This window comes from Prionailurus bengalensis, chromosome C1, assembly GCF_016509475.1.
Source record: "Prionailurus bengalensis isolate Pbe53 chromosome C1, Fcat_Pben_1.1_paternal_pri, whole genome shotgun sequence".
NCBI lineage: Eukaryota > Metazoa > Chordata > Mammalia > Carnivora > Felidae > Prionailurus > Prionailurus bengalensis.
In genome coordinates, this window is record NC_057345.1 from 80891388 (window position 1) to 80918530 (window position 27143).

The 27143-nt window shown below is 44.8% G+C and overlaps 1 protein-coding gene across 3 annotated transcripts in view; it reads left to right on the top strand.

Moving 5' to 3' along the window:
* SLC44A3 (solute carrier family 44 member 3) overlaps window positions 1-27143 on the top strand; it is a 110718-nt gene that overhangs the window by 31585 nt on the left and 51990 nt on the right. For all 3 annotated transcript variants that reach the window (XR_006296665.1, XR_006296666.1, XM_043575624.1), the window contains exons 6-10: window positions 3239-3399; window positions 5288-5377; window positions 6598-6722; window positions 11269-11455; window positions 22650-22815. Coding sequence is in view for 1 of the 3 variants with exons in the window: in XM_043575624.1 (XP_043431559.1) it covers window positions 3239-3399; window positions 5288-5377; window positions 6598-6722; window positions 11269-11455; window positions 22650-22815 (729 nt within the window). In the remaining 2 variants the exon portion in view is untranslated. The remainder of the gene's footprint in view (window positions 1-3238; window positions 3400-5287; window positions 5378-6597; window positions 6723-11268; window positions 11456-22649; window positions 22816-27143) is intronic.

Here is a 27143-nt window from a genome sequence, read left to right on the forward strand (position 1 = left end):
AGGATTGATTATAAGAGGGCCCAGGATCAGTGACGCCCCAGTAGCAATGAGCATACCTACTACCCAGATATTGGTTTCTAAATACCATTTTCCAAGGTATTGACTGATTTTAGGGCTTAGATAAGGAAAATAGTTTGGCATTATCTTACAGAGCCAGAAAGTGAAAATGTTCTCCAGGAAACAAAAAAAGGCAGGGTGTGTCAAAATTACCCAGGGCCAACATGAAGGACCTCCTAGTGGCCAAAGCTGGAATGATTTGAGCAACAGAATAAATAATGATCATACTAGATTATAACCTCAAGAGCAAAGTAAATATCCATGAGTCCACTGATAAATGATTGAATAAATAAATGGGAGGAGTGCACAAAGGAATAAATCTTTACAAAAGAATCCCGAATAATATTTGTAGATACGTCCTGCTTAACTTCCCTCCCCTTGAGAGTGGGCTGGGCTTAGTGACTCACTCCCAAAGAATATAGAATATATTCTGTAGAATATAGAATAGTAACATGCCAATGGAGAAACCTAGCAGATACCAGCCTCTTTAACCACGTGATCAAGGTTAACTTCATCAGTGATGTCATGTTGTTCTTCATGTTCCCCAGTGTGGTTCTATGGAAAGTACAGTTCCCCTCCATGGTGTTCTTCCCCCAAACCCAAAAACAGCAGTCTAATTATGAGAAAACATGAGGGACATTGTACAGTGTGAGGGACAACTTACCAAATACCTGACCATGAATCTTCAAAAGTGTCAAGGTCATGGGAAACAAAGAAGGACTAAGAAACTGTCATAGACCGATGGAGACATGACAACTAAATGCAACGGGGCATCCTGGATTGGATCCTGGAAGAGAAAATAAAGGACATTAGTGGAAGATGGTAAAATCCAAATAAAGACTGTAGTTTAGTTAATAGTATAGTACCAATGCTAATTTCTGGATTTTCACAAAGGTACTGTGGTTATGTAAGATGTTAGGGGAAGGTGGGTGAGGTATACACAGGAACTCTCTGTAGCATCTTTGCAAGTTTTCTGTAACTCAAAAATTATTCCAAAATTTTAAGTTTATTTTCAGAAATGTTCTTCTAATCTCCAACTCCCAACCCTTTTATACTCTCTGTGGAACATAGGGGTGGTAAGGACAAGCCACCTAGTTTTCTAAACAGTGTTTTTGGCAAGCCCAGAATGGTGGGGTCTGGCATCTCATTTTGGAGTATAATTTTTATTATCTTTGAGCTTCAGCTATAGACTTCCATTTAAATTTCCTGTTATACTCACATATGTTTTTTAAAGTCTCTAGAACAATTTATAGAGGGGCACCTGGCTGGCTCCGCCAGCAGAGCATGCAGCTCTTGATCTCGGGGTTTTGAGTTTGAGCCCCACATTGGGCGTACAGTTTACTTTAAAAAAAAAAGAGAGAGAGAGAAATTAGGATGATACACTAGATAAACCAAAACAACAGTTGCCTGTGAAGAAATAATTTTCCTTAAAGAGAAGAGACAGCCATTTCTCACAATTTATTCATTCTATTGTACCTTCTGGAACTTGAGCCATGTGACTATTACACCTTCAAATTTTTTAACTAGGGAAAAACTGCTTAGTTGTTTTACTCTTCTCTTGAATCACTATTCAGGGAGTCAGGAACTATTCCTGTAATGTTATGACTTACTGAGAAAGATTCTTCTATGTTCTATGTTGTGTTCATTGAAAGTTCAGAAGTCGGGGCGCCTGGGTGGCTCAGTCGGTTGAGCGTCCGACTTCAGCTCAGGTCACGATCTCGTGGTCCGTGAGTTCGAGCCCCGCGTCGGACTCTGGGCTGATGGCTCAGAGTCTGGAGCCTGCTTCCGATTCTGTGTCTCCCCCTCTCTCTGCCCCTCCCCCGTTCATGCTCTGTCTCTCTCTGTGTCAAAAATAAATAAAATGTTAAAAAAATTTTTTTTTTAAAAAGAAAGTTCAGAAGCCATTTTTTCTTCATGATAATACAATATTTACAATATTATCTTCATGATAATACAGTAAAATACAAAATGTTTGAATTTGGGTTCTCCCTTGTTTCATCTTCACACATTTCAAAAAATGCTTGGTTTTTAGCAATGTGTCTGATAATTTGATGCTTCTTGGGTTGGGATTATTTCCACTGTTGGGTGGCTCAGTCCGCTAAGTGTCCCAACTTCAGGTCAGGTCATGATCTCTTGGTTCATGACTTCAAGCCTCGTGTCGGACTCTGTGCTGACAGTTTGGAGCCTGGAGCCTGCTTCGGATTCTTTGTCTCCTTCTCTGTCTGCCCCTCCCCTGCTTTGTCTCTCTCTCTCTCTCTCTCTCTCTCTCTCTCTCTCTCTCTCTCTGTCTCTATCTCTCAAAAATAAATAAACATTTAAAAAAATTTTAAGTCATTAGAATGGATATCCCTGAGCATTTTTACGTTTCAGGAAGGGACCCCAAAAAGATCAGCTTTTTCATCTACCCAAGGCAGTTACCAACCACAGCTTTATTCATATATTCATCGCTCGCTATCCACTCTGTTCATAGCAAGCCTCTCAAGCCTTATGCACCTACCTTCTCAAAGAGGACAGAATGGTAGTTTCATTGACCCAACTTCCAGTTAAACCAGCTCTTATCTCTACCAGTTCCTTAAATGCCATTCTTGTGTTGGAGTTGGTAGTTTGTATCCAAAAAGGGCCAAGACAGGAGAATCAGAAATGTCACTCTCCAAGTGTAGCATTCCAGTTTCTCTGGGTCCCCATCATCATTCCCCACCCAGAGCATCAGCTAATTACTGTAGCAGAGCGTACAGAAAGAGCTTGCTTTCTTTTCATTTTTCTTTTCTTTTCTTTCTTTTTCTTTCTTTCTTTCTTTCTTTCTTTCTTTCTTTCTTTCTTTCTTTCTTTCTATGTTTATTTATTTATTTTGAGGGAGAGAGAGAAAGCAAGCAGGGGAGGGGCAGATAGAGAGAATTCTAAGCAGGCTCCATGCTGTCAGTGCAGAGCCTGATGGGGGGCTCAATTGTATGAACCCTGAGATCATGACCTGAGTTGAAATCCAGAGTCGGACACTTAACCATCTGAGCCACCCAGGTGCCCCTTGCCTGGCTTTCCAAGGTGTATTCTGCAAACAGGATGCTAAACTTCTTTTTATTACTGCAGATCTTATGCTTTCTTGGTTGTTGAAATTTTTAAATAAGCATTTTTTTAAGTTAACTAATTAAATAAATATCTTTGCCGTTTCTTCTTTTCTTTTTAGCAAGTCTTTCCCCTTGTTTAACAGATGCGTCCCTCAAACACCCGAGTGCTATTCCTTGTTTGCATCTGTTTTGATAAATGATGTTGACACCCTCCATCAAATTCTAAGTGGAATAATGTCAGGAAGAGACACAGTCCTTGGTCTGTGTATCCTCGCATTAGGTAACTTTAAATTGCTTTTCTTTCAGTGACTCTGCCAAAGTTTCTAGCACTTGCGTATGTTGTACGATGAGAATTAGCCTCTTAAAGATAAAAGTTCACATGTTTTCTTTATAAAGATTTTCAGTGTTTCAGGTTCAAGTGGGAGAGGGGACAATAAAATTAGGGAGACACCAGCTGGCTCTCTGCCAAGAGGCCTCACCAAGTGTGGGTTGTCTTAACATAGTGGCCATGTTCCGGTACCTGGTCCTCAGCTCTGCATAAGGATGGATGTGCAAAACATATTGCCAATTTGCTAACTGGCCATGAAAAGTACAACTGTCAGGGGGACCAGAAAGCCATGTCTTCTGGCCAGAATGCCCTCTCCCCATAGGCAAGCCAGATTAGAAGGCCGCATGGGAGCAAGAGTAGGAGGCGTGTGTATCTGTGTTGAATAGCATCAGAAGGCAATGGCCTGAGGTAGCCAACCACCTGCTTTGGGTTGTAGGCAGGTCAAGGCCTTGAGCTGTGACATGCCTCTTCTGGGCATTTCTGGAAGCAGCTACCCACTCTTGACCCTTTAACTTCCCATTTCAACTTGATGAGCCCCTTTAAGAGTTGACTTTCTCTTTGAACAAGTTGATACATTCTGCTGTGTGGGCAGTCGTAGTGGCCTGTTATCTACCCCTTCTCCAGTGGCTGCTTCCCAACCTTTTTGTTGAAAGGAATTCTTTGATCAGCCATGATTTTGCCAGTTTACTCATCAGATTTTCCCTAATTTCCTTACCAAAATGTTACTAATTCCTGCATACTTGGGAATACTTAACTCATCACCATTATGTAACTTCCGGACTTCTTAGGACCCAGATGTGCCAGGCATTGTGCTTACTTTACTCATTAAAGCCTTGTCAGAATCCTGTCACCATTTGTAGGAAGGGAAACTGAGGCATAGAGAGGTTAAGTGACTTGGCCAAAGTCAGGCAGTGAGTAGAGTAGGTGGCAGAGCTGAGACCCAACCCAGATGTATCTGATCCTCAAATCCACATTCTTAACCACTACACCAAAGTGTCTGTAAGTAATGCTGATTTCTTTTTTTTTTAATGTTTATTTTTGAGAGAGACAGAGCATGAGTGGGGAAGGGGCAGAGGGAGAGAGAGGGAGACACAGAATCCTAAGCAGCCTCCAGGCTCTGAGCTATCAGCACAGAGCCCCACGCGGGGCTTGAACCCATAAACTGTGAGATCATGACCTGAGCCAAAGTTGGATGTTTAACCTACTGAGCCACCCAGGCGGCCCCAAGTAATACTGATCTCTTGTTTAGGAAAAATGTAAAATTATATATAAACTCACTGCAATACTTAACATAAGGTCATAAGCTTAAAACCCCAAATACTGGAAAATAATATGCGGATTTTTTTTACATATACAGCTTACCATATAATTGGAACCTTAAATTTTTCATTTCTAAAGGCATTAATTTTTCATATTTAATAAAAATTCCTGAGAACATTTAAAGTTAAAACTTTATATAAGCCAAATAAGAAGTGAAAAGAGTTAAGTGTGGTCAATAATAAACCATTATTATTATTATTATTATTATTATTATTATTATTATTTGGACTTAAAAAAACGTTTTGGGTATTTGGGAATAAGACCTGATTTAAAAAAAAATTAATAAAAGAAGAATTGCTAGGATTTCAGAAACTGACTTACTGTAGCAGACTGAACTTATATATGCTTTAGACAGTACCCTGTGTATGTCTTGTTATTTTTTTTTAGTAGATCTTTAAGATATTTAGCGATTGAAGGAAATTCTCAGTCCTCCCTCCTCTGGGAGTCATTAAAGCCCTGCCATCATTACCTTCACACCTCGGTTGCTGTTGGGGTTTATATATTTTGCTTAATTTTTCAGCCTTGTCTTTGGCCATGATGTTCACCTTCTGGTTCATCACCACCCTTCTGGTTCACATTTTCATTGCACTGACTGTTTCGGGACTGCTGTGTAAGTATTTCTACTTGATTGATTTCTTTTTGATTAAATGCAAAGCCTTTCCATTAAGTACGGAACTTCCAAGTTGGCACTTTTAAGCTAAATGGGGCTCAGAGAGTCTCTCATCCAACCCTGTCATTTTAATATGAGAAAACTTGGGCCCAGAGAGGACAAAGGGAGTTGTTTGTGTTGCAGATATTAGCAAATTTGATGCCAATCTGTTGTCTCTGCTGCACTCGGCTGCTGCTTAGTCAGGCCTGCCAATCCAGAGTGGTCCTGGTGACCATACCATTAACAGACGACTCCAAGTCTTGTGGAAGACTTTTAAAGAATGTCTTCTGAACTTCCACATCAACCATTGATCTTGGGTCCCCACAGTTGTCATGCAAAGGCTCCAGTCTAAAAAGACTCAGGCCCTGAGCTGGGGAGGGTCCCAAAGAGCCTCTCCTGTACCTGCTGGTTCCCCTTTTGTGGCTGGAATGTGGGTCCATCCAAGAGTTATCAGGAAAGGAGGTCTGAGAGGTAGGGGCACACAGGAAGTTCAAGGCAGCAGCTATTTACCAACTGGCATGGGACATTTTAACTTTTAATAATCGATATGACTGTAGAGTCTCATTCCCCTTAATCTGCCCTCAGCAACTTAGAGCCCTACGCCTCACAGGTGCATAGCGTGCCATGCTGGAGGACAGGCACCACAGCTTGTGATGGATACTTTCTCACTTAGGACAAGTAAAGACGAACATGACCTTCCTGTGGTGGTGCTGTAGGTGGCGTTGTAGTGTTTAAACAGAGAGCGGTTGCAATATCAGAGTGTCTACCCTGTCTTGTGACCGCCAAGCCGACCTCCCAGTTCCCACAGGAGTTGTCACCAGTGGAGCTCACTGGGCAGGTCTAGACTTTGGACTCTAATGTTGTTCCCCTCACTGTCCTGTCCGTGCACTTTCCTCCCTGCTCACGCCCATGCCCAGTCTGTAGGCTGGGCTGACAGGATGCACCTGTGTTCTAGCATCACCTTCCCATGCCTCCCAAGGACAAGCAGCCACTGAGGGTCTGGGCGGTCCTTGGGGAGGCCACCCTGCCCCTGCCCAGCTCCTTCAGAGGGTCGGTTGTTACACATCAAGCCCCAGGCCCGTGGGACCCACTGCCGGAGCCAGGCCACCCAGTGCTGGGGGTTGGGGGAGGCGGTTATCCCACGCGCATGTGCTGAATTCCCCTGGTGTTTTGCCTTCTAGTTGTCTGTGGTGTCTTATGGTGGCTGTATTACGACTATACCCATGACCTCAGCATAGAATTGGACACAGAAAGGGAAAATATGAAGTGTTTGCTGGGGTTTGCTCTTGTATCTACAGTAATCACGGTAAGAGACACCCTTCCAGCAGGAGGTCAAGTAGCTCGTTAGAACTCTGAAATCCAAATAATTTAACCAAAAACAACTAGAATTTGGTTTTGTTGTTGTTTTTTAATCTCAGAGTATGCATTACGTAATAGTATGGTGAATACACATACATGTTTAGGACTTTCTCTCTTTTATTTGCAATACCTACATAGGGATAAATCAAAACCTTCCAAAAAACAGGAAAAAAGAAGGCCTTACCTTCTTTCTAAGTCATTTCTGCCATCTCTCAGAGGTTAATTTCCTACCTGTGCTGATTCGTTTTCCTTGAATACAGTAGAACCATTTTTACCCCCAAGCAGCTATAAGGTGGACCCTGGAGGGGGGCAGACTTACGACAGTTCCTCTTTCCTGTTTGTGAGCAGACTCCCCGTTCCAGCCAATGGATGCTCTGCTCCCTCCAGGGTGTGACAGCTCCCACTGCCCTTGAACACAGAGAGTCCTTTATTTCCAGACCTGCTGGCCACTGGGTTATTTTGGTTTTCAGAGAACCTGCTGCCACCTCTGTGAGCTCCCTAGATGAAAGCAGGCACACGCGGAGTTATGGAGGCAGCAGATACTGGTTGTTGCGGGAGAGAGGTTGGCTGTTGCAAACCGTTGAGGTCACTCCCCAGGTGGCACTAAATGGGCTAGAATCACAAGGCCCTGGAGGGGCCGTGGAGTTGATTTTAGGCAACCACGGCCATCCTTGCTTATGTCTTGCTTGCTAACCGTTTTGTGGATGAGCCACAGCTAGGTTTTCCACAAGCCCTTTAATTCTTCCAGCAGACGCAGACTCTCTCACAACTCACTTATCTCCTGAGGAGATCCTTCAGTTCCCCTATTTGGTGGTCTTCACATTTTCTCATTTCTAGTGAGGTTTCAGGTTTGTGCTCTTCACATAAACTGTATCTCAGGAGGCAAGTGTGTGATTAAGTAAAGCTTCTGATTTGTCCTGCCTCAGGCAGGGACCAAGCCCATAACTGCTCCGGGGCCTGAAAAGGAGGCTGGAGAAAAAAGGAACCCCCTGTAACCCAGCCGGTGCCGAGCTGTTGGGCATGGAGGAGGGGGTGGGGAGCAGAGCTCCAAGCTGGGGGGGAGAGTGTACCTTCTCCCTTAGCCCTCCCCAGGGCTTCCTTTGTCTCCACACACTGAACCATTAATGGCCACCAGACACCAAAGTCAGGGGAAGTTCTCTTCACTAAGGTTGGTGAGAGGTGAGGCTGTGAAGGAAGAAAGGCTGTTTGCACCTGTGTCTGTGAGGACTGTTCAGAGGATGGTATAGAGGGTAGAAGTGAACCACAGCTCATATGCCATTGCTTTGGCACACCTATCACAGCTACTTACTGAGTTCCCACCACGTGCTGGCTGCTGGGTGGGCATGTCCTCACAAGAGCCCTAGATTGTTGATTGCTGTGTACTTGAGTCCCTGTCATACACTGGGCCATGCACTAGGCAACAGAGCTAGCAAGATACAATACACAGATAGCACCTGCCCCATGACTAGATAAATTACAGAGCAAGCAATGTCATGACCTGGCGCACAGGGAAAGATTCCAGCCTTTGCGGTCTGAGGCGGACGTCCCAGCCCATGGCCCACTACCCACTGTGTGACCTCACAGAAATGTCTTGGCCTTAGGCTTGGCTCTCCTCATCTGTTGAATGGGAATATTCCTACAAGATTCCCCTAGGGCCACGGACTTCCCTCCTCCCTGGGGAGCATCTGCCACGGAAACTCAGCATTCCCACAGAGAGCCACCCCTCATGCTCCCTGACAGGGGACCCAGGGCTAGGAAGCTGGGCTGGCTATGGGGCAAGAGAAAACCACTTTCCACCTGCTCCTCCCCCCGCCAGCCCAGCTTGGCTCCCACAGACCCCTGCACAAGATGAGGGAAAGAGGTCAGGGAGAGAACGTCATACTGTGTCCCCTAGTCAGGTACCACTCCCTGTCCTCAGTGCTGGTATCCAAGAGGAAAGAGGAGTTAGCAGCTGCTCCCCTTCTCCCTCACTCCGCCTTTCTTACCCCACTTTTCTAGAGAAGCAAAAGAGGGAAACAACATTAGCAAGAGGGGAATAGAATCAGGAGAAAGGTCACCTCCTTCAACCCTCATCCTTCTTGCTCACGTGGGAGCCCCATCTCACTTCTTCCCTGACCTGTATGTTGGAGCCCAACAGAGACCCTGAAAGTCTCATCTAGTGAAGATTTCCCAGGGAGATCCTTGTCTGCTACCAGGACACTTGGCTGGGATATGTTCCTGTCTCCTGAGTTCCCAGAAGCTGCCTCACAAATCAACTAGAAAACATGGTTCAGGGAAGATGGGGGCTGCCTATGAATATTATTTAAATAGTTTTATTATAAGCGCTAGCAGCAATAGAGAAAAGAGGGTAAATGGCCTTAAATGCACACCTCAGGGCATCAGCCTAGGAGCACAGGCTGAAGGGCAGCTCCCTGCAGCTTAGAGCCCAGATGAGTGAAGCCAGGACGTGGCCCCCATGGTAAGTCAGCCCTGCTGCTCAGCCCAGCCTGGCCCACACCCCCGGCACCATCCCCAGTAGGTAATGCTGATCCCTGCTGAGAGTTGACTCTACGCTTCTAGTGAGCATCCTTGCAGTGTACTTAGAGTGTGAGAGGAGTATTTTATGCATATATATAACTTGTAAAACACACATGTATTTAAATATACATATGTTAGCTTTCCACTCAGGAGCTAGAAGCCAAGTTTATTTGCCTAAAGATCATATCATTTTGCTTCATGAAAATTTTAAGTGAAACAAAAAAGGTTCCTCTTTTTTGTTGATTGTGGTAGGCATCGAGAATGCAGAGTTGGAAATTCCTGCTTAGCCTTTACTACTTACAGGGGTCCGGACATCTTCCCCAGTTCCTCCAGACACCCATGACTGGGTCAGGAGGCTCTGCTCCCATTTTATCCCACCTTCCTTCAACTTTCTTCCACTGGATTGTAAGATCCTTTGGGCCAGGAATGCCCCAGCCCAGCTGGGGGAGAAAGGGTATCTAAGGCTAAAGGAGAAAGGGTATCTTGTCATGAACACAAGAGGGAGCTGTGGAGGTTCCTTTGGCAGAAGGCTGAGAGGCAGATACAGGAGACCATGCCAGGAAGTTCCTTATCTGTAGTGATAATGACCTTGATCTTTATCCAGAAGCTCAGGGGAACCATGGAGGGATTTTGAGCTGGGAGGTGACATCATTGATTCTACTCTTTACAAAGACCCCTTTAGCTGTGGGTTAGAGGAGGGAAAGGGGTAGGGGTTGGGGACCAGTGGAATTAAAGACAGAGGCTAAGGAGGTGGCTATTTGGGTGCAGATAATTGATAAGACCTGAGATAATTGATAAACTTGGGAAGAGAGGGGAGGTTAGACTGAGATATCTGTCAGGAAACTGAATGCAGGAGATGGGGATTGTGCCCTGCACTGGGCCAGTTCTTGACAGTAAGGGACGGCTCTGCTCTCAGCGAGCTTAATCTAATGAGAAAGTCAGATGAGTAAACATTTGCCGTATAAATTCTGAGTGCTACAATTCCTAAGTTTGGGATAATATGGAAGCACACAAGAGGAGAACCATCCTTACTCTTGGAGAGGCCAGAAAAATTAGGGCCACTGGAATAGGAAATATAGAAGAAGGAGAAGATTCTTCTATGAAGATAATGAACTTGGTTCAGGATGGGATGAATTCGAGACACTGTATGATGTCCACGGCCTGGCCGGTAACTGATGTGTTTACTCATCTAGCACCTAGAGAGAGGTGAGGCTGGAGGTTCTTCTTTGAAGGTTATCAGCCTCTAGGAAAGACGCTAAGACCACAAAGGAAAAGGAGTCCAAAGACTGTAGATACAACAAGAGGTAGGAGGAGAGCCAGAAGAAAGAACAATCACAGAGGTCAAGAGAGGAGACCGTTTTAAGAAAAGAGGAATGGGCAGAGATTCACATGCCGTGCTCTAGGTTAGGTTGCGGGAGTATGGGTGGCAGGTGGAGACTAGTCAGTGCCGATGCTTGTGTGTGAAGAGCATGAGGAGATGGCAATGACTGGGCTGGGATGTGGGGGTAAAGGGTGATTTCTTTCTTTAGTAAGAAATTTATATGGAGGGAGGCCAAAACCAGCAGAGAAGAAGGCACAGAAGGTTGCTTTGAGACATAACCACTGTCCTTTCCCTCATACTTACATCCCTTGCCTTTTGCAGTCTTCGAGCATTCTCTGAGCATCTTGCGTATTGTGGGGAGGAGGTGAGAGATAGAAGACAGTTCTCTGACCCTAGAGGACTTTCTTTGCATTTTCTCTTGTTCTCTGATAGGGACTGTGTCTCGTTCATGGTTACAGCTGCAGGATCTAGCACAGGGGCCAACACATAATAGATGCCCACTTAGGATGTGAATATTTTTCTGTTTAATTATAATAAAAGTATGAGTAGCTATCTTAAAGGAGCTGTTGGCTGACACGTCAGTAAAATATTAAGGTTTGCTTTAAGCCTTTCTGTTATTATTTTGAGTAATTTTCTCTAACCCCTTATTCTCCAGGCAGTTCTGCTCAGCTTGATTTTTGTCTTCAGAAAGAGAATAAAATTGACAGTCGAACTTTTCCAAGTCATAAATAAAGCCATCAGCAACTCTCCATTCCTGCTGTTCCAACCACTATGGACTTTTGCCATCCTCATTTTCTTCTGGGTCCTCTGGGTGGCCGTGCTGCTGAGCCTGGGAACTGCAGGTAAGGGTAGAGGGTTCCATTGCCTTTGAGTTGTGCGTGGAAGACCCTGCCATTTTGGAACCATTGACCTGTTTTGTAGGGACCAAGCCTCCGATGGAACTGGAGGTGTCTGATGACAGCAGTGATGGTCCCAGGGGCTCTGTCGTGGGAGGGAGGGGGAGCAGGAAAATCCTTTTCCTTTTTTATACTGGCTTTAAAGAAGCTGAGTGTGTTTCTCTAGAGAGCAAATTCAGTTAGGACTAAAAGAGATTTTGAAAAAACTACAACATGAACAAAAGCCTCTAGAAAGAGTATTAGCAGGGCACCCGGGTGGCTCGGTCGGTTGAGCATCCGATTTTAGCTCAGGTCATGATCTCACGGTCTGTGGGTTCGAGTCCCCCATCGGGCTCACTACTGTCAGCCTGTCCGTGTAGAGCCCGCTTTGGACCCTCTGTCCCTCTCTCTGTCTCTGCCTCTCCCCAGCTTACACTTTTCTCTCTCAAAAAAATAAACAGTAAAAAAAAAAAAAAAGTTTATGGAAACAATACTATCAAATGTCTCTGGATTTAAATTTTGTCCAAGGTAATCTGCCAACTCCTCTCAATTCGGGCAATCAAGAAGGGCCCAGGAAAGGCCCTGTTAAGAGTCTGGCGTGCTCAGCAGAGCCAGCGTAAGTTTAAAACAAGTGCAGATGGACGTTCACATTGCTTAGGTCCTGAGAAGACAATACTGAATCCTCCACCTTCCTGTTATATCTGTACGATGGTTTTCCACCACGGGCATTCCTCAGAGTCAGCTAAGGTGCTTTATTAAAATGCAGTTGCCTGGGCCCTGTCCTCAGAGATGCTGATTCATTTGGTTTGAGGTAGGGCAAACTATATATTTTTGAAGCCCCATAACAGAGCAAAGAAATGCTATGTAAAGTACTGTCTGAAATGAGGTAAGGAGCTTTGTCAGAATATATATCACTCCCTCATGGAGAAAGTCTTGCTGTGGGGGAAAAGAAGTCACCAGAAGGAAACGATGGGCTTAGTCAAGCAGTAGGTCTGTGTTCTGGCTCAAGCTCCGCATCTCGCTGTGGGCTAGTAACAAACTGTGAGGACACGCAGCTAGGCTCGCAGGCACATGTCGAGCGGCCCTGTTCTGGATCATCTCTGACTCCCGTGTTTGATTTGGATAAGGCCCACATCCACACTACGATGGGAGTACGAAAGAGTAAGTTGCTTTTTGGGACTGTCACCAGACAGATAAGAGCCACAGCAGATGTCAAATCAATAAGGCTAATGTAACTCCTTACCGTTTTATCAAGTTTATTTGGTCCCCTGTCAGCTCTGGTCAACTATGTGAGAACTGCTGTGTCGTAGATTCTTAGGAAATTGGGGTCTCCTCTCTGTCCTCTGGAGTAGAAGGCTCATTGGAGATGGCTTCGAGATTGTCAGCAGGATCCCTGGGAGACACAGCCCACACTTCCAGCCTCAGACGCGCTTAGGAGCAATCTCTTCTGTTGCTCTCTAGAAGCTTTCTGAAGACCTGCAGTGAACTCAGAATAATTATCTATGAAGAATCCTTGGTTAACCAGGTACATGACTGTAATCAATCAGGATGAGTTTGGGAGTAACAAAAGACTAAAAAAAGCAGTGAATTAAATAAGATATAAGGTAATTTCTCTCTCACATAAATGAAGTTCGCAAGGAGGAGGCACCGTGCTAGCATGGTCCTGTAGAGGTCAAGGACCTGGGCACTATCCTTCTTCCATTTCATTTCAGCACCTTGTGGCTGACATTCTCTACCACTGGCTTCCATCTAGTAGCTGAAGCAGACACTCGGGCTCCAACCATGTCATTCCAGCCCTTAGGAAGGTGGCGGAGAGGAAGGTGAACATGCCCTCTGCCCCTGCCCCCAATTCCCGAAGTCAGGCCCTCACTTCCACCCCCTTGGCCACATCCTAGTTACCGGGCAACACCTACCTTCAGGGGAGGGACGGGAGATGCGGTGTCATTGGGGGCAGCCATGAGCAGTGCAAAAATTAGAAGTTCTGTTCCCAAGGAAGAGGGAAGAACAAATGTTGTGGGGCAATTGGAAGTCTCAGCTGAGAGCAACACTGAACAATTCCAGTTTGCCCACATGAGGTCATCTCAGTCCTGGTCAGAAAGGCGGGCAGTGGCCTTGGTACGTGCAGAAAACAAGCATTTGTTGGAAAGGGCCCAAATTCCTGGCTCGGGATTAAGACCTTTCTTATGTCCTCTGTGTTAAGCAGTGCAGTCCCCCTTTGTCGTACGCGCTGTTCTGCTCCAGTTATGGGTAAGGGAATTGAGGAAGGTCACGCAGCTAGGAAGTGGGAGGCTCTCTCTGGCTCCGGAGCCCTAGGAAGGGACCCGTGCTCTCTCCACCATCTCACATTTCCCATGGCTGCTGGGACACAGAATGAGCCTCCTCAGTTTTCTGTCAAGTCAAAGCAGTATTGTGACCACAGCAGCTGGCTGGCGGATGTGGCCTGTGCCCATAATGGTGTGTTTGGGGTCTGTGGTTACAGGACAACATGGCAGAGCCAGAGGTCAAAGCCAATTTGGGCTGGGAGGGAAGGGTGGCAGGAGGTGACAGGGGGTGGCACACTGGGTGTTGGACTGTAGTACGTGAACCCCTGCCCTAAAGAATCACCAGAGAAAGGGTGAGGTCATGGGAAATATGGCTCATGACCAGGGAAGGAACTTCGTTCCTCCTCCAGCCTCTAGGGCACAGCCGCCCACCCCACCGTTCCTTGTCGGCTGTGAGCATGGCTGAAGGAAATTGTCCCCATGTTATCCCACAGTGCTTTGGGGTGGGGCACGTTCATTTGTTCTTGCTTTAATTCGTAAGGGTTAGGGGAGCGTCTTGGGGCTGAGGCCCTGGGCAAGGCCCTAGGGAGGAATGGTGGTCTCTCCTCACAGCACTTAGAGTTGAGTAGGACACAGTGACAATTAGACATGCACTCATGGTGAAAATCGATGAATGTCACACTAGGAAAAATTTGGGGAAGCTCCAAGAGCAGCAGAACGGGGCTCTAACCCACTTTGGGAGTCAGGGAGGGCTTCTCAGAGGATGGGCTAGAAATTGCCAGATCAGAAAATGCAGAAAGAAGCCAGAGGGGATTCGACAGGGGTCACAGGCAAGCACCAGGAGAGGACAAGGAGAGAGCCAGTCCTGGGATTGGGATGCAGCTGGAAGGGAACAAGCCCAGGGCTGCCTTGGGAGTGAGCTGCCAGCGTGGTGCCCCTTCAGCTCCCCTTTAGGCCCAAGTTGGTCCCAGGACTTAGGGGGCATGAAGTAGCCTCTGCCCCAGGACTGAGAACAGGAGAGGCAGGGAGCCAGGAAGGTGATTCCGTGGGGCTGAAGGGAGTGCCTCAGGGGCCGTGTGCTGAAGTGCGGCCATTCCCTGTCAGCGGAAGGAGGAAACCAGGCAAGAGGGTGAGGAGCAGAAGGGCAGGAAAAGCTGGGTCCCCGGGGCCTGACCTAGGCTGGTGAGCTAATTGATCTTCCCTTTACAGGAGAGAAGGGATCACACAGAGCTGTAGCCTTCCCTCCGCCCTGGGCTCGGGCATCGTAAAAAAAAACAAAACAAAACAAAACACAAACAGACTGCTGTCCCCTCAGGCCACCTGACTCTCCTTTCCACTCACCTGTGGGCTGAACCAGGTGCACAGAACTCCTTTGTTCTCAAAGGCCTTTTCACTCGGTGCCAAGCCACCACTCTGGGTGTGGGCAGGTCATTTCTTTGCCTCATGTCATTTTGACCTCTGGGAGATGCCCCGGCCACACTTGTGGGAGGCTGGGGGCTGCCCTCAGAGCTTGTGAAAAGAAGCCAGGTGATGTGGGTGGTCAGAGATGGCTACGCAGCGCCTGACAGTCTCATTTCACGTCCCCTCAGGCAGTTACAGGATCCTCCAGTTCTTCAGTGCTGTGGCGGTGTCCACAGTGGGTAATGTCGTGTCAGATGGTTGAAGAAACTAATATTTTAATGTGTAGAAAAGAAAAAAAATACAGAAAGAGTGAACTTGGGTTGTTTTTGTCCAGGTGAGCAGTTTCTCCAGTGACTATAAATCAGCCTCTGAGCTAGTTGACAAATTCTGGCTTGTTCGGGGATTGTTTCAGCAGAGCACATCAAGGCCCTCCAGCAATGACATTTATTAGCCCATCGGGACTTGTCTGCTACCGACAATGTGACAACGACTGCTAAAATCCAGTGGAAGAAAGTGAAAACTGTAATAACCTTGGGAACCCAGCAGGTGCAGGTGGCAGGTTGGAAGGAGCCCACGTGGTCTCATTATGCGCCGTTGTCATTAAGGTGGTCTGGAAGCCCCAGGGTCAACCGTGGAAGAGGCCCATCTTGGGCTGGCACTTTCTCCCCCTACGTGCTGCAGTTAGGTGATCACAGGGATGGATTTGGCATGCTTGGGACAGGCAGAGGGCCGTGCTTGGAAAGGAGGTAGTAGGGTTGGACAAAGGGTGTCCCATCAAGGGACCCAGGATCTAGCTGGCTCTGGGCTTCCCTGGGCGTTAATCCTCTGTGCTTCCCTTTCCCCAGTTTTGCAATAGAAAAATGATGCTTTCCCCGGATGCTTTACAGGGATGTGAGGAGGCCGAGATGGGGCCAGAACTTTGCAAATAAAGGACCATATATGTTCCTTATATTGGGAATTACTGTTAACTAAAGAGTACCTGGAACTAGCTTCAGCTTTACTCTCCGCTCTGCCTGGCATATTTGAGAGCACAGTTTAAAAGACAATTGTCTTCTTTTTTAAGTGATGAGAGATCTAGAAAATGATTGACATTAGTTCACAAAAACCTCCCAGCAGCCCCCACCTGTCCTAGGAACAGGTGGAGGGAACTTGCACAAGAGAGATTTGAAGCAGCTCCTGCTTTTTGGAAGTTTATAGCCCCTTTGGGAAAGTGCAAAGGAAAACAGTCTCCATGAACATCTTCGTGCCTTTGCCCCTGCTGTGACCTTCATCTGGAAACATCTCCTCTTCCCAACTTGCCCTTTCTACCCGAAACGGCTTAGAAAGCTAGTCATTCTCCAAGAATTGCTTTGAGCATTATATTTCTTAGAAAATCTATGAATTCCCCAGGCATACTTAATAGTGCTTCTTCATTTTCCTTGCATTTTTTAATATTCTTCGTTCTTTCAGCAGGTATTCATTGCATGTGTACTGTTGCAGGCCTGGGAACTGGAGGTACAGCCGTGAATGAGGCAGAGGCACTAGTGAGTGGGGAAAGAGGGAATAAATAAGTAAATATATGTCAGACGGTGAGAAGTCCTATGAAGAACAATAACGCAAGTTAATGACTTGTTACCATCCAACTAGGGAATGGACATCCTGAGGGCAGGGGCCATGTCTTTTTCTTTCTGTGTCTCTTTATTCAGCGTACAGCCCCTAAATGAGTCCAGTAAATGTGTCCTGAATCAGTGAGTGGATTTGCATCAGTGCTGTGTGAAATGAGATATACACATAGGTTCTACATCGAGATTTTCTTCTCTTTCCCCCTAATCTTCATGCTGTCAGAGTAGAAGCTGAGCCAGTGGGAGACACGGGCAGGAGGGATGTCACTAGGACGCTTGAGCCAATTTGCTGGAAGAGGCCAGTACATAGAATGTACTAGAAAGTCGAGCCCTTCCAAGTTGGGCCTGGTTCCTTTGGGAAATTATCCCAACCATCTGGACTGCCTTCCTTGAGAAATTGCCATGTATGTGATCATGAATGTCACCTTAGTCTTTCAAAATGCTTTAAAGCTTGCTTAGAGTTTCTAGATTTATGGTTAGCTTCATGATGAATTTCCTCCAGGTTATATGGATGATGTCCAGAAAATTGTCTCAGATCTCTATAGTAGGATATATTAGGTATATATAGGATACATTGAGATATACATATGCTATGCTGAGGAAGTTTGATTCAGTTGTTTGTTCAATAAATATTTATTGAATATTTACTGTATCAGACCCTGTTATAGAAGCTAAAGGTACAGCTTTCCTTCTAGTTTTGTAGCTAGAGGAGGATAGGGGGACAGGCATTAAATAAAATATGTAAGTGAATTCACAATACATTAAAAGTTGATAAGTGGTATGGGGAAAATTAAAGCAGAGGGGAAGAATGAGAAATGCTTAAGGGGAGATGCAATTTTAAAAAACAATTTTTTTTAATCTTTATTTATTTTTGAGAGAGAGAGAGACAGAGTGCGAGCAGGGGAGGAGCAGAGAGAGAGGGAGACATGGAATCCGAAGCAGGCTCTAGGCCCTGAGCTGTCAGCACAGAGCCCAATGCGGGGCTTGAACTCACGAACCATGAGATCATGACCTGAGCTGAAGTCGGACGCTCAAGTGGCTGAGCCACCCAGGTGCCCCAAGGGGCGGTGAAATTTTAAATGTGGTGAGTGGGAGAGGGCTTCATTGAGAAGGGGATATGTGAACAAAGATTTGAAGGTGGTAGGGGCAGACCCATGAGGCTGTATAAGGGAAGGGACCGTGTTCTTGGCAAAGGGAACAGCAAGAGGCATGGGTACTGGGGGCACAGCAGGCAGTCCTCTTCCACTGGAGTGGAGTCAGAAGGGGGTCAGAGAGGGCATGGAGTCAAATCCTCTGGGCTTGTAGCCTTTATAGGAGCTCTGGTTCCAATCTGAGATGGGAAGCCATTACAGTGTTAAGTAGAATATTTACATGATCTGACTGATGTTTTACAGGCAGCCGTCTAGGGAGGAGCATAATGGCCGTGATGTGACGTATTGGATTCTGTGTCTATTCTGAAGGATCTCCCGATTTATTTGTGGAGGGATGTGAAGGAAAGAGATTTAAAGATGGCAGTGAGCAGCTGGAGGATGGGACTGCCATCAGCTGAGATGGGGCAAGACTCTGAGTGGAGCATTTCAGGGGAGATCATATTGGTTTTGATTGTGTTAACTGAGATGTCTCTTCGGCAGCCAGATGGAGATGTCAAGTGGGCAGTTAGCTGGTTGAGTCTGAAGTTTCTGGAGAGGTCCCAGTTAGAGATCTCACTTGGAAATTTGGGAGCATATAAATGGTATTTAAAACCATGAGAATAGAATGAGTGCAGAGAGAGAAGAGTGGAAATTTAAGGACTATACTCTGGGAATCTTCAGTGGTTGAGCGGTCCTGGAGCTGAGGAGGAATACAGAAATGAGGCTGGCTGGGGCTTCAGGGATATGTGAGTGGCGTCCAGTGTGTCAGATGCTGCTACCAAGTGGGATAAAACCCAAAGACTATCCACTGAATTTAGCAACGTAGAGGTGAAACAAAACCGCTTGAGGGAAGTGAGAGGGAGTGGATCATGATTGCAGTGGGTTTAAGAGAAAGAGGGAGAAAAGAATTGAAAAGAGTAAGTAGGGGCAGTCTTGAGGAATTGGGCCATAAAGAGGAGCAGAGGAGGGCCTGGCTGGCTCAGTCAGAAGAGCATGTGACTTGTGATCTCAGGGTTGTGAGTTTGAGCCCCACATTGGGTGTAGAGATTATTTTAAAATAAGTAACTATTTTTAAAAAATTAAGAGGAATAGACAGATGGCAAGGAAGCTGGAGGAGAGTCAAGAATAGGTTTTGTTAAAGACGAGAAGTGGTTAAAAATGATTCGGTTGAGAGGAATACTTGGATGAAAGAAAAAAGAGGGGAATATTGCTGAATAGCTATCATCAGTAGGTGAGAAGGGAGATCCAGAGGAAGGGTTAGCCTTAGGGTCACTGACAATTTATCATATTAAGTAGGGGTCAGGTAATGGGTTCATGCTGATGGCAGGTAGATAGATGTCAGGGGTAGGTACTGGCAGAGGTTTTCTGATTGCTTCAATTTTCTCAGAGAAACCAGAGGTGAGATCATTGAGAGAACGTGACAATGGGGGGGAAAACCCTTAGAGGTTGAAGGAGAAATTAGGAACAGTCCAGAAGAAGGAGAGGTGAATAGACCAATAAAGCAGTATGTGAGTTCCTGAGAGTCCCTCAGATGGTATCTTCTTTCTGATTTCTTGTTTGCTTCTTTCACATCCCCCACCTTAATTGCTGATGTCTAGCATAATTCCAACGTATAGTAGATACTTAATAAATATACGTTAAGTCCAGAACTGGAATTCTGTCTACCTGTATTTCAGTTACAGCTAACCTGTCTTGAACTCATTTGTTCAAGTGTCTTACCCATTTAATCCTCAGAGTAGCTGCATGCATGGCGCTCGGAGCCATAAGACAGGACAGGGTCACCAAGGACATGAGGAGTAGGTATAAATGTCTTCAGATTGCACGTGATGAGACAGATGTTACAAGGTCCCCTCTGCCTGAGCGTGGTCAGTCATTAGGGGTGGTGCGGAGATAGATATAAATCTCAGCCTGTGTGACTCAAGCCTAAGCCTATAACCACTGCCTCAGGGTTCATCTTGTCCACCCTTTTTATCTTTACAATGAGGGAACAGGGGCCCAGGTTGCTTATCACAAGTGTCACAGCCGAGACTGGAACCAAGTCCTCTCCCATTTCAGTACCCTTTGCACCTTTATTCTTGAGATCCACAATATCTTGGGATCTATCTGAAGTCCAGTGCCCATTAGCCCGTGTTAGCTACATGTTATAGTGACTATGTTGTTAACAGTCCTTATCCACAAAGCCGCTCCTCCTTTGATGAGGGGCTCTTGCCTGCACTGATACTGTCATCCAGGAGAGGGCAGTCTTGTGCGCATAAACACGCCTGCCCCACCCACAGGCTGTAACCACTAGTTGCTAGGCTTTCACCCTGGAGCCACAGCACCTCATTCTTCAGAAAATGTTTGCCTGAAACTGTGCTTCTTGAGTAACAGGTTTATCCCCCAGGTGGCATTTGGCAGTGTCTGGAGACATTTCGGGTTGTTGTAACTAGAGGAGGGGAGGGAGGTTGCTCCTGGCACATAGTGGGTAGAGGCCAGGGATAATGCTAAATATCCTACAGTGCACAGGCAGCCCCCCCTCCCCACCCCCAACAAAGGATTATCTGGTCTGAAATGTCAGTTGGCATGTTGAGAAGTTGAGAAACCCTGCCCTAAAGGAAAATCTGTAAACAGCCTGGTATAAATGAACCAGAGGAACAAACAGAAGATGGTTTAGACAAAGATATTTAAAGACAGCAGTGACCAGAATTTCTAGATCCTGCTTCTTTGGTGACTGCCATGGATTTGAAGGCTTATGTGAACCTTGACTTACTTTAGCCACTCACTCTTGCCCCTCAGTGTGCCGAGCTGGAATATGTATGACTGTGCTCTTGATGGCACAAGGCAGCCAAGAAGAGACCATCCCCCATTAGCCTCCCGGGCCTCTGTATTTACCTTTCATCTGTCAAAGAAAGCATCCCTCCTATTCTATGGAAATGTTCACCCCCAAACCACGGGACACGCTGTCGGCATGTTCTTGTGAAACCACAGTCTATCCCCAGGAAATACAGTGTGCTTGTTGGTTGACCTTGCTCACTTCTGATATTCTTTGGAGCGATTCTCCAAGTCTCCATCGACCTGACCTACCTAAGCCCGTGTGTTAGTGGTGAGGGGTTGCTTCCTTTAGCGTCGGGAATGCTTTCCTGAGGCACACTTATTTTGGAAAAGCATAAACACTTATCAGTGCTGTACCTGAAACAGAAATTGCCTCTAAGGCAGAAAGAGCCCAGCGCTCAATCAAATATTAACTTCTCTGTAAATCAAGCTGCCCCACTGTTTTTTCACAATGTGACTCTTGTTCAGCAGAACACAGAGCCTAAGGAACTAAGGCCAGCCTTCGTCCGTGGAATCACATTGCACTACAGCATGGTTATCTTCTCCCACTTCCTTTGCAGAGACCCTATTGTGAATGTCTACAGACACGTGAATTATGAACCTAAAATCGATTTATACCTAAGAAGGAAAATCTGAAACTATCTTTAAATGTTGTCCAAGTTGTTGGTTTTGCCAAAGACTGAAGTGCCTGTCTCTTACTTAACAGTAGTTTATTTTAAATACGTAATGGAGAACATCTAGAAATCAAGCATAGCCACTGAGCTGGGATTTGGATTTACTAAATCCAAACTGAACTGAATTGAATTGCAGGGCTAATTGCAGGGTATAATTCAGGGGCTTCTTTAGATGAGGGCAAATAAAGCAGGGTATAGCCATGGGAATGGCAGGGCATTGTTGGGGTTACCATGCTGGTCTTGATTTAATACAGTATTGAGTTCCTGAAATTTAATAAAATCATGACCACTCACAAAGTGAAATTTCCATGGGCCAGGCCCTATCTTCAGCATTTACCATGTAATCTCATTTAAACTACCAGCAGGAAGTTTAGTCTCCCAAAGGAGACTAAATAGCTTGCCCCAGTCTAACCAGGAAAGGATAAAGGCAAGATATGAACCTAGAAGTTTAACACGGAAACCCAATAGATATTTTATTATTTTTTTTAATCTTTATTTATTTTTGAGAGAAAGAGACTGCGAGCGGGGGAGGAACAAAGAGAGAGGGAGACACAGAATTCGCAGCAGGCTCCAGGCTCTGAGCTGTCAACATAGAGCCTGACACAAGACTCGAACTCATGAACTGTGAGGTCATGACCTGAGCCAAAGTCAGACACTTAACTGAGCCACCCAGGCGCCCCTCCAATAGATACTATAAATGTGTTAGAAGAGTTAGTCCTTGAAATGAAACCTGAAGTGAATCCCTTGGAAAAATGAAGACCTTGTCTCTTTTAGGAACTCTATGTTTTTGGTGGAGCAGGGGTCTAGAATATAGTCCTAATGGCTTTGTATGATTTCACCAATTTAACAAGCTTTATTTGTGTCACAAAGTGGTGTGGTAGAAAAACCATGGGTTTTAGAGTCAAATGTGTCTGGGCTTATGTGCTCCTTCCACTAATCATGAGCAGTGAGACTTTCTGAAAGTTTCTTGATTCTTCCAGACCTCAGTTTTCATATCTACAAAGTGAAATGACCATTGCGTACAGGTCAAGTGTCTCACAAATCGCCCACCCTTCAGTCATTATAAATATTGTTATGGATATTATTCCTAAGTTAAAAGTGTGTTCTCATTTTTTAGTTTGTGCTATGAAGACCTTCAATTATGGCAGAGGCTTCAAACTTGACTTTGGCATCTGTGTTTCACATAACGCCAACAGCCCGCCATGAGGAAGTGTGGCCTGTTGAATCATCTTCCGTGCTTAGGAAAACATTGGTGTAAAGCATGTTTGTGTTTTAAACTTTAGGAGCTGCACAGGTTATTGAAGGTGGCCAAGTGGAATATAAGCCTATTTTAGGCATTCGGTATATGTGGTGGTACCATTTGATTGGCCTCATCTGGACTAGCGAATTCATCCTTGCGTGCCAGCAAATGACTGTAGCCGGCGCACTTGTTACTTGCTATTTCAACAGGTAGGTCTAGCGTGTGGCTCCTATTGATTTGTCTATGTGCTTCATGTTGGGTGTCACAAAAGATATTTTGGAGTCTTAAAAGCAGTTGGCAAAAAACTAAGGTAAAAATTGGAGCAGGATGCCTATTTGGTAGTGAAAAGAAGTAGTATACCTTAAATTTGTCACATTTCCAAGCTCTCTTGCCTTGAGCTAGAAAATTCAGAAGGAAGCAAAGCAGGGGCATAACCAAACTACTTAGAATTGAAAGACAGCTGAAAGGAAAGGTTGACTTCGGTAAATATTCATTCTCATTGTCTTCAAACTTAAAAAAAAATTACTGGTCTATTTGGAACACATGTCAGTTCTGCGAGCATTATTTTATCCTATGTAAATGAGAATGTCTTCTTGGAAAACTGTTTTAATGTTTATTTATTTTTGAGAGAAAGAGAGGGCGCATGTGCAGGGCAGGGGCAAAGAGAGAGGGAGACAGAGGATCCAAAGTGGACTCTGCGCTGACAGAAGAAAGCCCAGCACGGGACTCAAACCGGGGTCAGGGGACCCCAGAAAATAATTTTTAATCCTAAGGAAATTGTATACAACTCTAAAATACAGTTTGTGTTCATATAGTTAGATACTAGTGAGTTAATGACTTCTTTGTTCACTGTGACACTTATTTAAATGTTTTCACCCTATTACCTCATCAAAATAACTGAGGACTCCCCACCCCCCCCCCCAAAAAAAATTTGTGTGTGTGACTCTCCATGGGGCAAAGATAAAACCACAGGCAAGCGGAGCAGGCCAGGACAATGACAGGGTTGGACTGAGAACAGGAAGTTTACTCCCAATAGGGCTGATCCTCCTCTAATCTTTCAGACCAAATGAGCAGATAAGCATGAGTATTCATGGGGGTAAGAAAGTCAACCAGGGATGATTCATCCCAGTGAGCAATTACCTCCCGACAGTAAGGAACCCCGTGGGTTTTAATATGAGGGTGCTGTTTGGGAGTCTTCGTCCCTACAGACTCTGTGGGACGCACACAGGGGCTGTAGCCCTTGGCCTTGAGAACCTCTGCGCCCCTGGGGGTGGGTGGCATGTGCTGCTTGCTCCTGAGTACGGGAGCAAAGATTATTTTAACCACATTGGCCAGCAGGTAACTTACATCTGTCTGATAGCAGTGATTTTGTGTTATCTTAGAAGCACAAAGCCAAATCATTTTCGATGAGGGTTTTGCTTTACACTTCCAGTGAAGCATATATCTGTGTCTCCTAACCCCTCCTCCTCCTCCCACTCCCCTCCCCACCAAACCCGAAAGAATGAGAGAGGAGGCACGAACACACCAGGACAGTAGGAAATGACAGAGAGAGGAAACATCAACCAAATGACGAAAGCTGGAGAGAGGATGGATGGGTAGCGGCTGAGCAGACTGCATAAACCTAAAAAGGCCTGTCTCTGGGGTGAGGAGGTGAAATTAAGATACAGGCGGACTCGAGTCACAAAAATTCCAGTCAAAAAACTGGAATTCAAGTGTGAAATGTACTTCTGAAGGTTAGCTACAGGTCTTCCTAAAGAGTAGTTAGGCTCCAGGGCCCTTCCCCCAAACCAGCAGAAGACAGGTGCTTTGTTCTCTGGAGAGGTAAAGCAGAAAGGGTCTGGACTTGGGGCATCTGGCACAGCTGAGGTTGGGGGTGAGGCTGTGTACTGAAAGAAGGGGGAATAAGTGAAAGGGGGGTCCTGGTGAAGAATAGTGAGGACCCCCTCCCCCTCACTGCCACCACCAACACGCATTCCATGGCTCAGCTCCTAGGATGTTGAGAGCAAGCAGGTTGATATCCTGCCCTCACCTCCACCCCCACCCCGACAAGAGATTAGAGGATTCTTTGGAGAAATTACCAACCCAAAGTAAGGACCTACAGGTAACTTGGTTGGGGCAGAGGGAGGAGTCCCTCAGTGAAATGATTCCCTGACTGAACCAGACAGTGAAACTCACCAGGCAACTGTCACCCCTCATACAGAGCTTCCAATTCTCTCTTTAGGGCCTCAGTCTTAAATATGGATTGGTAGCCAGTGATTATTAAACATTCACAGAAAGCCTCTAGTGAATGAAAAAGTTTGAAATGAACAAAACAAACAGAGGGAATTAGGGAAAACGGAGACAGAGCAGGCACTAGGAAAAAAAACTGCAAAAAAAATGAACTATAATATTCTCAGAAAGAACAAAGAAATACTGCATCCATAAAATAAGTACCAAAAAAAAGGAATGAAATACCTCTTAGTAATTAAAAATATGATTGCAAAAGTGAAATTTTTCTATTCAAGGATTAAAATATAAAATTAAATAATTTTTCCAGAAGGTACAGCAAAAGGACAAAGCAAATGGAAAATAAAGGAAAATAAATAAAGTTAGAGGAAACATTTTGGAGACCCAATATCTGACTAATAAGAGTTCCAGAAATAGAGAACAAAGGAAAAAGAAGGGAGGAAATTATCAAAGAAAATTTCCCAGAGCTGGAGGACATGAGTAAAGGGGAAGATCCCAGAAGTTTCTAAAGGGAAGACTGGATCACAGGCAAAGGATCAAGAACTAGAATGGGGTCTGATGTTCAACAGCAACTCTGAAGCAGGAATACAATGGAGCAAACAAGGAGAGATTATTTCCCAATCTAGAATTCTATGCCTATTCATACTATCAGTCAAGGGTAAAGGAGAATAAAGTCATGTTCAGGACTGCAACATCCCAAAAGACTTCACTCCCCATATCCTTTTTTAGAAAGGGTGTTCTGCTCTGAAATGGACAAGTAAACCAGAGAGGAAAACATGAGTTTCAGGAAATGGGCTCCAACACCATAAAAAAGAACAGGGAAATCCCAGAAGGGTAGCTATGTAGCAGGTATAAAAAACATCTATGGGGTGACTGGGCAGCTCAGGCAGTTAAGCATCTGACTGGATTTTGGCTCAGGTCATGATCTCATTGTTATGAGATCGAGCCCTGCATCAGGCTCTGCACTGGGTGGAGAGCATGCTTGAGATTCTCTGTCTCTTTCTTCCCCTCCCTTGCTTGCTTGCCCAGGAGCACTCTCTCAAAAACAAACAAACAAACAAACAAAAAAACCTAGTCCAAGGAGAAGCAGGAGAGCAGTGGACTCCAGGAGGCATGTCTCCAAGGAGGAAAAAAAGGGAAAAAAGAAACTAAGAGAATACCAGATGTATTTGAATATGCAGAGGAAGGATTTACACTTTGGTGAAGCATTCAGTAAAGCCAATGGGAAACCAGACAAAATAAAAAATGTGAAACAATTATTAACTTCAGGAAAACCCAAAAGTTGTGTAGGAAAGGAATTATAATCAGAATACAGTACTTGGTTTATAAGTCAATAAAGATAAATATATAATTTTTTTAAAGAATATACTACTCAGATCAGTTGTGAATGTTACTTATATATGGATAATGTAAACACTAAATATTAACTAAAACATACTCAATGGTAAAAGATTGAAAGTTTTTTCTCTAAGATCAGGAACAAAAGTGCCCACTCTCACCACTCCTATTCAACATAGGACTGGAAGTCCTTGCCAGAGCAACAAAAAGAAATAAAATATATCTAAATCAGAGAAAGAGGTAAAATTGTCTTTGTTTGCAGATGATATGGTCTTATATGGAGAAAAATTCTAAAAACTTCACTAAAAAACTGTCAGAGCTAATCATTGGATTCAGGAAAATTGCAAGATACAAAATCAACATTGCAGAAAACAGTTGTATTTCAGTATTCTAACAACATATTGGAAAAACAAAACAATCTCATTCACAATAGCATTAAGAACAATAAGATACTTAGGAATAAGTTTATCAAGGAAGTAAACAATCTGTATCCTGAAAACCATAAGATTTTGATGAAGGAAATTGAAGAATACACAAATAGACATTTCATGTTAAAATGTTCATACTGTCCAAAGCCATATATAGATTCAATGCATTTCCTATGAAAATTCCAATGTCATTTTTCACAGGAAAAAGAAAGCAATTCTAAAACGTGTGTGGTATTAAAAGGTCCTGAATAGCCAAAGCAGTCATGAGAAAGAAGAACAAACCTGGAGGCATCACAGTTCTTGATTTCAAATTACGCTTCAAAGCTATAGTAATCAAAACAGTGTGGCACTGGCATGAAAATGACACCTATAGATCAGTGGAACAGAATCAAGAGCCCAGAAAGGGAAAAGGATAGTCTCTTTAATAGGTGTTGGGAAAACTAGTAACTATAGACGAATGAAATTACACCCCTATCTTATATCACAAAAAATTAATTTGAAATGGTTTAAAGACTTAAACATAGGAACTGAAACCATAAAGCTCC